The 11,908-nt window shown below is 44.4% G+C and overlaps 2 protein-coding genes across 2 annotated transcripts; both read left to right on the top strand.

Annotated features, from left to right (window-relative positions):
* Positions 1–4,176: 4,176 nt before the first annotated feature.
* LOC121003820 (heat shock protein 30C-like) lies at positions 4,177–5,049 on the top strand. Its single transcript, XM_040435731.1, has one exon. It carries the CDS (start codon positions 4,336–4,338, stop codon positions 4,969–4,971), a length of 636 nt encoding a protein of 211 aa, XP_040291665.1. The 5' UTR covers positions 4,177–4,335; the 3' UTR covers positions 4,972–5,049.
* Positions 5,050–9,103: 4,054 nt separating this feature from the next.
* LOC121003819 (heat shock protein 30C-like) lies at positions 9,104–10,019 on the top strand. The gene has a single exon (XM_040435730.1). The coding sequence runs from the start codon at positions 9,263–9,265 to the stop codon at positions 9,896–9,898; it is 636 nt and encodes a 211-aa protein (XP_040291664.1). The 5' UTR covers positions 9,104–9,262; the 3' UTR covers positions 9,899–10,019.
* The last annotated feature ends 1,889 nt before the right edge of the window (positions 10,020–11,908 follow it).

Raw genomic sequence — 11,908 nt, 5'->3', positions numbered from 1 at the left:
ACCAGGTATAGGAGTCCTTTGGGTTGTGATGAGTTCTTAGCTGTGGTCACATGGGAAGCAGTGATGTGAGCTGGTTGCAGGTCGATCTAAACACATGGCACGATGTGACCTCCCTTCAGAGAAAGACACGCCCGCTTGCAGGCACAAGCCTCTTAACCTGTAACCGGCCCTTCCCCTCCCGGTCTCTGGGAGAGGTCCACCCCCCCCTCTGCTGGGCTGGCAGCACATGAGCGACAAAACCGATTATGGCTCATGGCTCCAGACCAGAATGTTGCAGGGAGGTGGTTTTGGGACCAATGGATCCGCCTGGGTTCTGGCTACCAGTAGAGTCCAAGCATGGTACCGTTATTTGGTTTCTGTGGGGAGATATGTATATCTCGCCTCCCACCACCAAACTATGACCACGGGCCTGTTCATCGTGGCCACAGGGACACAAATATGCATCTGGTTTATGTCTGTGATGGACGGGCGTTTCATAATTCCTTATGAATCAACGGTTCCATGATGTCTGATAATGTTCATTGAACTCGGGAATGGCCTAGACCCCCTGCAGAGAGGTTTTTCCTGTTCCATTACCTGGGTTCCTGGCTGGCTGAATGGAGGTGAGAAATTGTAAACAAAGATGGCCTGCCAGTTGGCTGGGCTTTGAAGCAGGGTCCCCCTGTGGAGTTCACTACCTCTGCTATCTGACAGCTGATGGCTGATGTGGGAACATGGCTGACATGAAATAATAATCCATATTCCTCACACCTATATTTCTATGTTCTTAGTGGTAGAACGAACATGAATTTGAGGAATTTTTCATCAGGTTCTCATCTTCCAAGTGTCTTTCATTACTCTCAAGTAGAACAACTAACTTCTGTATAGGAAGTTCAAACCTGAGTGGAGTAGTGAGACGTTTTCCTTTTTTGTCAAGTTTTGAGTCTCGTATTTGTAACAACACTCTTCTTACTACACTGCTCAAAAAAATAAAGGGAACACAAAAATAACACATCCTAGAGTTAATTAAATATACTTCTGAAATACTTTGTTCTTTACATAGTTGAATGTGCTGACAACAAAATCACACAAAAATAAAAAATTGGAAATCAAATTTTTCAACCCATGGAGGTCTGGATTTGGAGTCACACTCAAAATTAAAGTGGAAAAACACACTACAGGCTGATCCAACTTTGATGTAATGTCCTTAAAACAAGTCAAAATGAGGCTCAGTAGTGTGTGTGGCCTCCACGTGCCTGTATGACCTCCCTACAACGCCTGTGCATGCTCCTGATGAGGTGGCGGACGGTCTCCTGAGGGATCTCCTCCCAGACCTGGACTAAAGCATCTGCCAACTCCTGGACAGTCTGTGGTGGATAGAGCGAGACATGATGTCCCAGATGTGCTCAATTGGATTCAGGTCTGGGGAACGGGCGGGCCAGTCCATAGCATCAATGCCTTCGTCTTGCAGGAACTGCTGACACACTCCAGCCACATGAGGTCTAGCATTGTCTTGCATTAGGACAAACCCAGGGCCAACCGCACCAGCATATGGTCTCACAAGGGGTCTGAGGATCTCATCTTGGTACCTGATGGCAGTCAGGCTACCTCTGGCGAGCACATGGAGGGCTGTGCGGCCCTCCAAAGAAATGCCACCCCACACCATTACTGACCCAATGCCAAACCGGTCATGCTGGAGGATGTTGCAGGCAGCAGAACGTTCTCCACGGCGTCTCCAGACTCTGTCACGTCTGTCACATGTGCTCAGTGTGAACCTGCTTTCATCTGTGAAGAGCACAGGGCGCCAGTGGCGAATTTGCCAATCTTGGTGTTCTCTGGCAAATGCCAAACGTCCTGCACAGTGTTTGGCTGTAAGCTCAACCCCCACCTGTGGACATCGGGCCCTCATATCACCCTCATGGAGTCTGTTTCTGACCGTTTGAGCAGACACATGCACATTTGTGGCCTGCTGGAGGTCATTTTGCAGGGCTCTGGCAGTGCTCCTCCTGTTCTTCCTTGCACAAAGGCAGAGGTAGCGGTCCTGCTGCTGGGTTGTTGCCCTCTTATGGCCTCCTCCACGTCTAATGATGTACTGGCCTGTCTCCAGGTAGCGCCTCCATGCTCTGGACACTACGCTGACAGACACAGCAAACCTTCTTGCCACAGCTCACATTGATGTGCCATCCTGGAAAAGCTGCACTACCTGAGCCACTTGTGTGGGTTGTAGACTCCGTCTTATGCTACCACTAGAGTAAAAGCACCGCCAGCATTCAAAAGTGACCAAAACATCAGCCAGGAAGCATAGGAACTGAGAAGTGATCTGTGGTCACCACCTGCAGAACCACTCCTTTATTGGGGGTGTCTTGCTAATTGCCTATAATTTCCACCTGTTGTCTATCCCATTTGCACAACAGCATGTGAAATTGATTGTCACTCAGTGTTGCTTCCTAAGTGGACAGTTTGATTTCACAGAAGTGTGATTGACTTGGAGGTACATTGTGTTGTTTAAGTGTTCCCTTTATTTTTTTGAGCAGTGTAGTTTGTCTTCATCCTTTTGAACTTCTAGAACTTTGGCTTCCTTTGTGGTATCCTTCCATGAACACCATTCCTGGTCAGTGTCCTTCTAATGGTGAACTCATGAACAGAGATGTTTTGCATTTTGTAGGTCTTCTGCAGTTACCCATGGATTCTGTCTCACCTTTTCAGGATTCCCTGTTGTACTCTTTGGGTAACATGAAAAGGACACTCACTCCTAGGGAGAGCAGCAGCAGTTCTCAGTTTTCTCCACTTACAGACAATATGGATTGAGGTGCACTTAAAGAGGACCTTTCACCGATTCTTACCCTATGAACTAACTATACAGACATATGGAGCGGCACCCGGGGATCTCACTGCACTTACTATTATACCCGGGCGCCGCTCCGTTCTCCCGTTATGCCCTCCGGTATCTCCGCTCACTAAGTTATAGTAGGCGGAGATTCCAGTCCCTAAGTTATGGTAGGCGGAGTCTGCTCTAGCGCTGGCCAATCGCAGCGCAGAGCTCACAGCCTGGGAGGTTATTTTCTCCCAAGCTGTGAGCTCTGCAATGCGATTGGCCAGCGCTAGAGCAGACTCCGCCTACCATAACTTAGGGAACGGAGATACCGGAGGGCATAGCAGGAGAACGGAGCGGCGCCCGGGGATAATAGTAAGTACAGTGAGATCCCCGGGCGCCGCTCCACATGTCTGTATAGTTAGTTCATAGGGTAAGAATCGGTGAAAGGTCCTCTTTAAGCAATGTTTTTTTGTTTTTTTTTCAGACTTTTATAACTTCATGAATTGTAATCCTCTCCTCTTATGCTTCCTCCCTCTAATGTAATCTGATATCACACAATAACATCCTGGACATGCTGGGAGTTGTAGTCCTCTCCTCTTATACTCCCTCCATGGAATATCCTCTGTTATCCCATAATAACAGCCGGGACATGCTGAGAGTTGTAGTCCTCTTCTTTTATACCGACCTCCCTGTAAGGTACTCTGACATCTCATAATAACAGCCTGGATATCCTCTTCCCTATACATCATCCCTGTAGTTTCCTCTGATATCACATAATACAAGTCTATACATGCTAGGACTTGTAGTCCTCCTATCTTATTACCCCTCCCTTTAAGGTCCTATGATACCACATATAATCATGGACATGCTGGAAGTTGTGGTCCTCTCCTCTTATACCTTCTCCCTGTAACATGCTCTGCTATCACAATATATTAGCCTGGATATGCTGGGAGTTGTAGTCTTCTTACCTTTACCTCCTCCCTGATATGTCCTGTGATAACCCATAACGACCTGGACATATTGGGAGTTGTAGTCCTCTCCTCATATATCTCCTCCCTGTAATGTCTTTTGATGCTGGTATATAGATTATGGTTTCCATTCTGTGTGTTGTATTGTCACCCACTGTCCTGAGTATAGTGTCCTCTTTTTGGGGGTTATGGAACTGGTCACCTTACGAGAAGTTTCCAGATATTTCTTCTAAAAAAAACATAAGTCAAATGCTTGAATTGTCTAGCAATCTCGGGCAGACTCTTTGCTCCTCCGCCCACCTGCCATGTCACTTTCCCAGTCCATGCTGGAAGTTGCTGGCACCGCCTCGGCCCGGCCCTCATGTATGATTCAGTGTTTGTCTGCACAGTGCCCTCCCTTACCCTCCATATACAGAGAGCACATGGAAGTGTCTGGAAGAGACCAGAACACACAGCAGTGAATATATAAGAAGCTGAGCTGGGACGTCTGCAGTACTGAGCAGCAAGAAAGCAGACGCTGACACATTGCCTCAACTCAACCAAGACAAGAAGCTTCAGCAGAATCAGCCAAAGATGTTTCCTCTCCGGTTTTTGCAGTCTTCATATAGGACAATATGTGTCTGTAGGGATAATGCCCTCACTCTCCGGCCGGCTACACAGCTAATTTTTGGTCTGCTGGAAGATGACATGATGGGCATGAGGAAGGACATGGAGAGGAGAAGGCAGCGTGTCAACCAGGCTGACCAGCGTCTGGCCCAGGACATGGAACGGAGAACTGATCTGACCAGAAGATCTGCAGCCGCTGGCAGAAACCCTTCCACCACAGGCAAAGAGGGGAAGGAAAACTTTGAGCTCACCCTGGACGTCAGCGGCTTTTCTCCTGAGGAGCTGACAGTGAAAACGGAAGGCAGGAGGCTCATTGTCTCAGGAAAACATGACAAGAAAAAGGAGGCAGAGAATGGCGGCTATTTCCATGAGTACAGAGAGTGGAGACGAGAAGCTGAGCTCCCGCAGGACGTCCACCCTGAGGACATACTGTGCTCCCTGACCAAGGATGGCCAGCTCCACTTTCAGGCTCCCAGACTGGCGCTACCAGCTGCTGAAGAAAGGACTATTCCTATCACCCAGAGCCCAGGAGATGGAGAAGAAAACCCCCTGGAGATCCAGACCAGTGACCCCGAGGGAGAGAACAGACTGAACTCCTCCTGACTGCATATGGACAGTTCTCCTACATAGTGTCCTGTATATCCTCCTGTTTATGTCTGGAAATAATAAGTGATGTTTTTATGGAAAGTTATAATGAATTGTACATTATTTTTAATTTTTTCAATAAACGGTTAAACAGATTTTATTTTTGTCTCTTTATTGTGAGGATTAATAAGAAGAATATGTGATTAAAGGTTTACAAGTGAAAGTCACTACTATAGAATCCTATTATGTAATATGGGGTCATTTATGATCAGAAATATGCCTATATTAGACTAGTTTATTTGCACCGCAATCTGCGACTTTTCCCAGCTCATGCCAGGTCTAAAAAAAGTGGGTGTTGGCGGGAAACCCACAATCAGACTTCAGACCAGACCTCCAGACCCTCATATCAGAGCCCAATTAGACTTCCAGACCCCCATAACAGACATCAGACCACATTTCCAGACCCCCATTAGATGACAGATCCCCCATATCAGACCTCAGATTAGACTGTAAATGAAATAAATTAACTTACCTCTCCCACCCCCACTTTCAGACCCCCATGTCAGATCCCCCAATATAAAACCTCGGATTAGACCAATAGACCCCCCATATCAGACCTCAGACAAGACCCCCAGTAGACATCTCGGATCCCCTATCAGACCTCCACACCCTCTATCAGACCTTAGACCAGACCCCTCATTAGACCTCTAGACCCACAATCCTACCTCTAGACCCTCATTAGACCTCCAGACCCCCATTAGACTTCCAGACCCCGATATCAGACCAGACCCCATTAGACCACAGATCCCGGATATCAGACCTCAGATCCGACTGTAAAATAAATAAATTAACTTACCTCTCCTGCCCTGCCCCCACTCTCCTGGTCTGGCGGTCTTCATGCTCTCATCTCGGGGACCGCGCTGCACAGTCACCTGACTGCCTGCAGCGTCAGGTCATAGTGCGCTCTATATGCCCTGATGCTGCAGGCAGCCAGGACACAGCAGAGCAGGTCCTGGGAAGAGCAAGCAGGAGGAGGAGTAAGTACAGCGCTCACAGCACTTTACTCCCTGCACCTCCTGCAGACTAGTGAGCGCTCACTAGTACTCGCTTTATAAGATACACTGCATCTTATAATGGGAAAAGTACAGCGCCGCTGGCAAGGGGGGCCCTCTGGGCCCCCAGGCTTAGGTGTCAAGTCGCAACTGCAACCCCTGTAGCTACGCTAGTGTTCTCATCATTGTACACATACACCATATTATCACACAGGACTAACTGGTCATCTGAATAAAAAAATGTATTTCATCTCCATATTCTGACCCACATCATTTTTCTATGGTAGTATGTTTAGGATTCATTTTTTGAGGGATGATCTGTAGTTTTTATTGATCCATTTTTGGAGCATGTACGACTTTTATTGAGCACTTTTTATTATATTTTATTGGGGAGGTGAAGTGACCAAAAAATTGAGAATCTGCCATTTTGATTTTTTTTTTTATGTCACACCATCTTAATGGCATAAATATTTTTATAATTTACTAGTATGGGCATTTTTGGACGTGGAGATGCCCAAGATCTTTAGTTTTTTTTATTGTTTATGTATTTATTTATTTATTTATTCTAGGGGTAGTGATTTAAATTGTATATTTTTTTATATTAAACTTATTTTTTTTTTACTGTGACTATAATATGCAATTATTTGATAGCATATTGTATTCTATAATGCATATCTATGCAATACAGAATACTGAATTCAATATATTCCAATGCAGTGCTGCCACCTACAGGCCGGCATTAGAATATACTACTAATTGACATGTAAGTCTTGTACAGGATTAGGTCTATTACTTGTACAGGGGAAGGCGGTTCGGGAAAGCAAGCGCATATCTCTCTGTTTTAGCTGTCCCAGGTGACATGGTCACATTTGGCCACGTCATCTAAGGGGTTAAATGTCTGCAATCGGCATTACCACCGATCGCAGATATTATCCCCGGGCCTCTCCTTTGTAAAACAACAGAAACTCTTGGTTATGGCGCCCACAACTGGGTGCCATTTTTAAAACCGGACTTCCATGTACATGTACGGCAGAGGACTGGAAAGGGTTAAACTGCCACATGTTCTGGCATCAATCATGCACTACATATTATGCTTCATAAATCAGAGAAATACAATAAATATTGTAATCTGTTATATCCACATTATATACAATCCCAAGAAAAAGTAAGTGAACCCTTTGGAATCATCTGAAATACTTCATCGCTTATCAATTAAATGTGGTTACATTTTAATTGGCATCAAAATGAAAAACTAAAGTAATAGCATACAGTTTTACCACTTGTATACTACTGAGCACACTAAGTAAATATCTATGGTGCAAAGAGAAAAAGTATGAGAACCCATGAGTGTAATAACCTTTAGATCCCCCTTAAACAGCAATCAACTCCACCAAATCTGTAGCTACAAATAAGACTTGCACAATGCTGAAGAAGAATTTTGGACCATTCCTCCCTGTAAATGTCTTTCAGTTCTACACTACTTCTGGGATGCCTTTCATGCACAGACCTTTTCAGGTCAAGCCACAGAATCTCGATAAGGTTGAGATCAGGACTCTGACATGACCATTTCAAAACACAAACCTTCTTCTTCAGTCATTCTTTAGTTGATTCCCTTATGTGCTTAGGGTCTCTGTCTTGTTGCATCTCCCAATGTTTCTTCACATGGCTTTCCTCACATTCTCTAATAAAATGTTTTCATACAACTTAGAATTCATTGTTCCCTCAGTGTTCACAAGTTGTCCAGACCTTGAGACAGCAAAGCAGCCCCAAACCATAATCCTTCCTCCACCATGCTTCACAGTTGGGATGAGGTTTTTGTGTTGGCGTACAATGTTCTTTTTCCTCCATAGTTCCACTTTGGTCCAGGTGGTCTCAGGCAAACTTGCAAGGGGCCATAATATTCTCCATGGACAACAGCGGCTTCCTTCGTGGTATCCTTCCATGAACACCATTCCTGGTCAGTGTCCTTCTAATGGTGAACTCATGAACAGAGATGTTTTGCATTTTGTAGGTCTTCTGCAGTTACCCATGGATTCTGTCTCACCTTTTCAGGATTCCCTGTTGTACTCTTTGGGTAACATGAAAAGGACACTCACTCCTAGGGAGAGCAGCAGCAGTTCTCAGTTTTCTCCACTTACAGACAATATGGATTGAGGTGCACTTAAGCAATGTTTTTTGTTTTTTCCCCCCAGACTTTTATAACTTCATGAATTGTAATCCTCTCCTCTTATACTTCCTCCCTCTAATGTAATCTGATATCACACAATAACATCCTGGACATGCTGGGAGTTGTAGTCCTCTCCTCTTATACTCCCTCCATGGAATATCCTCTGTTATCCCATAATAACAGCCGGGACATGCTGAGAGTTGCAGTCCTCTTCTTTTATACCCACCTCCCTGTAAGGTCCTCTGACATCTCATAATAATTGCCTGGATATCCTCTTTCCTTATACCTAATCCCTGTAGTTTCCTCTGATATCACATAATACAAGTCTATACATGCTAGGACTTGTAGTCCTCCTATCTTATTACCCCTCCCTTTAAGGTCCTATGATACCACATAATATCATTCTGGACATGCTGGAAGTTGTGGTCCTCTCCTCTTATACCTCCTCCCTGTAACATGCTCTGCTATCACATTATATTAGCCTGGACATGCTGGGAGTTGTAGTCTTCTTACCTTATACCTCCTCCCTGATATGTCCTGTAATAACCCATAAAAATGACCTGGACATACTGGGAGTTGTAGTCCTCTCCTCATATATCTCCTCCCTGTAATGTCTTTTGATGCTGGTATATAGATTATGGTTTCCATTCTGTGTGTTGTATTGTCACCCACTGTCCTGAGTATAGTGTCCTCTTTTTGGGGGTTATGGAACTGGTCACCTTACGAGAAGTTTCCAGATATTTCTTCTAAAAAAAACATAAGTCAAATGCTTGAATTGTCTAGCAATCTCGGGCAGACTCTTTGCTCCTCCGCCCACCTGCCATGTCACTTTCCCAGTCCATGCTGGAAGTTGCTGGCACCGCCTCGGCCCGGCCCTCATGTATGATTCAGTGTTTGTCTGCACAGTGCCCTCCCTTACCCTCCATATACAGAGAGCACATGGAAGTGTCTGGAAGAGACCAGAACACACAGCAGTGAATATATAAGAAGCTGAGCTGGGACGTCTGCAGTACTGAGCAGCAAGAAAGCAGACGCTGACACATTGCCTCAACTCAACCAAGACAAGAAGCTTCAGCAGAATCAGCCAAAGATGTTTCCTCTCCGGTTTTTGCAGTCTTCATATAGGACAATATGTGTCTGTAGGGATAATGCCCTCACTCTCCGGCCGGCTACACAGCTAATTTTTGGTCTGCTGGAAGATGACATGATGGGCATGAGGAAGGACATGGAGAGGAGAAGGCAGCGTGTCAACCAGGCTGACCAGCGTCTGGCCCAGGACATGGAACGGAGAACTGATCTGACCAGAAGATCTGCAGCCGCTGGCAGAAACCCTTCCACCACAGGCAAAGAGGGGAAGGAAAACTTTGAGCTCACTCTGGACGTCAGCGGCTTTTCTCCTGAGGAGCTGACAGTGAAAACGGAAGGCAGGAGGCTCATTGTCTCAGGAAAACATGACAAGAAAAAGGAGGCAGAGAATGGCGGCTATTTCCATGAGTACAGAGAGTGGAGACGAGAAGCTGAGCTCCCGCAGGACGTCCACCCTGAGGACATACTGTGCTCCCTGACCAAGGATGGCCAGCTCCACTTTCAGGCTCCCAGACTGGCGCTACCAGCTGCTGAAGAAAGGACTATTCCTATCACCCAGAGCCCAGGAGATGGAGAAGAAAACCCCCTGGAGATCCAGACCAGTGACCCCAAGGGAGAGAACAGACTGAACTCCTCCTGACTGCATATGGACAGTTCTCCTACATAGTGTCCTGTATATCCTCCTGTTTATGTCTGGAAATAATAAGTGATGTTTTTATGGAAAAATATAATGAAATGTAAATTATTTTTTATTTTTTCAATAAACGGTTAAACATATTTTATTTTTGTCTCTTTATTGTGTGACTTAACCCCTTCATGCATTTGGACGTAACTGTACGTCCAAATTGCAAGTAACTTAGTGCATTTGGACATACAGTCACGTCCAAACAGCTGACCGGGGCTGTGACAATATAAAGTGTCACAGCCCCGGAATCTCCGTTCTCCTTGAGAGCAAAGACACCGGAGAAGCGGCAAGGGACCAATGAGAATGGTCCCTTGCCGACAAGCACTCCGATTGGTTAGTCTCTGCAGACTAACCAATCAGAGCACTTCAGAAAGAAAATGCCGGTTTCAGGCTGTGATCTTGCATGGTGAACGCCGTAAAAAAAAAATCAATGATGGAATCTCCAACATCTCCACAAAAAAATTATTAATAAGTGATCAAAAAATCGTAAGCACCCCAAAATGATACGAATAAAAACTACAGCCCGTTCCAAAGAAAACAAGCCCCCACACAGCTATATTGGTAAAAAAATAAGAATGTTAGGGACTTGAGTATATCGTGATGCAAAATATCATTTATTTTTAACACAAAAGGGATTCTATGCTGAAAAAGTAGTAAAACATAAAAAAAACTATATAAATTTGGTATCGCCATATCTGTATCAACCCACAGCATAAAATAATCATATAATATTTACCACAAGAGGAACCCCATAAAAAAAAAAAAAACACTGACAGAAAAAAAGTCTCCACACAACTACATTGGTGAAAAAATAAAAATGTTATGGGCCCTAAACAAAGTTTTAGCAAATTACATGTTAGAAAATCCCGATGCCACTTTTACCCTTCTGAATGCTGTCGTGCCCCAAACAGCGGTATGAGGTGTTCCCGTATTCCGAAAAAAAATGCATAACAAATTGTGGGGTGCATTTTTTCCTGTTTCCCCTAGTGAAAATGAAAAATTTGGCTCTAAAGCAACTTTATTTTGGAAATAAAAGATAATTTTTCATTTTTACAGCCATGTGTTTCTAAATTCTATAAACGCATGTTGGGTCAAAGCATTCATTTCACCCCTTGATCAATTCCTTGAGGGGTGTAGTTTCCAAAATGGGGTCACTTATTAGGGTTTTCTTTCATGGGGTACCTCAGGGTCTCTTCAAATGTGACACTGTACCTGAAAACCATTCCAGTAAAATCTGCTCTCGGTTAACAATATGGCGCTCCTTTACTTCTGCGCCCTGCCGTGTGCCCATATAGCAGGTTACGACCACATATGGGGTGATTCTGTAAACTGCAGAATCAGGGTAATAAATATTGAGGTTTGTTTGGATGTTAACTCTTGCTGTGTTGCAGGACAAATTTATTAAAATGGAAAATATGCACACAGAAAAAATGAAATTTAAAAATTTCCCCTCCAATTTGCTTTAATTCTTGTGGAACACCTAAAGCAGGGGTCAGCAACCTCCGGCACTCCAGCTGTTGTAAAACTACAATTCCCAGCATGCTCCATTAATTTCTATGGGAATTATGAGAAAAGCAGAGCAAGTATGCATGCTGGGAGATGTAGTTTCCCAACACCGGGACTGCCGGAGGTTGCCTACCCCTGACCTAAAGGGTTAATAAAGTTTGTAAAATCAGTTTTGAAAAACTTGAGGGGTGTAGTTTCTAAAATGGGGTCATTTATGGGTGGTTTCTATTATGCAAGCCCCACAAAGTGACTCCACAACTGAAATGGTCCTTAAAAAAGCAGGTTTTGGAAATTTCCGTACAAAAATTTTAAAATTTGCGTATAAACTTCTAAGCCTTCTAACTTCCTAAAAAAATTAAAGGACATTTACAAAATGATGCCAACATAAAGTAGACATATTGGGAATGTAAAATAATAACTATTTTATGGAGTATCACTAACCATCTTAAAAGCAGAGAA

Source organism: Bufo bufo, chromosome 6, assembly GCF_905171765.1.
Source record: "Bufo bufo chromosome 6, aBufBuf1.1, whole genome shotgun sequence".
In the NCBI taxonomy this organism is placed as follows: domain Eukaryota; kingdom Metazoa; phylum Chordata; class Amphibia; order Anura; family Bufonidae; genus Bufo; species Bufo bufo.
This window is presented reverse-complemented; position numbering and strand designations above follow the sequence as displayed.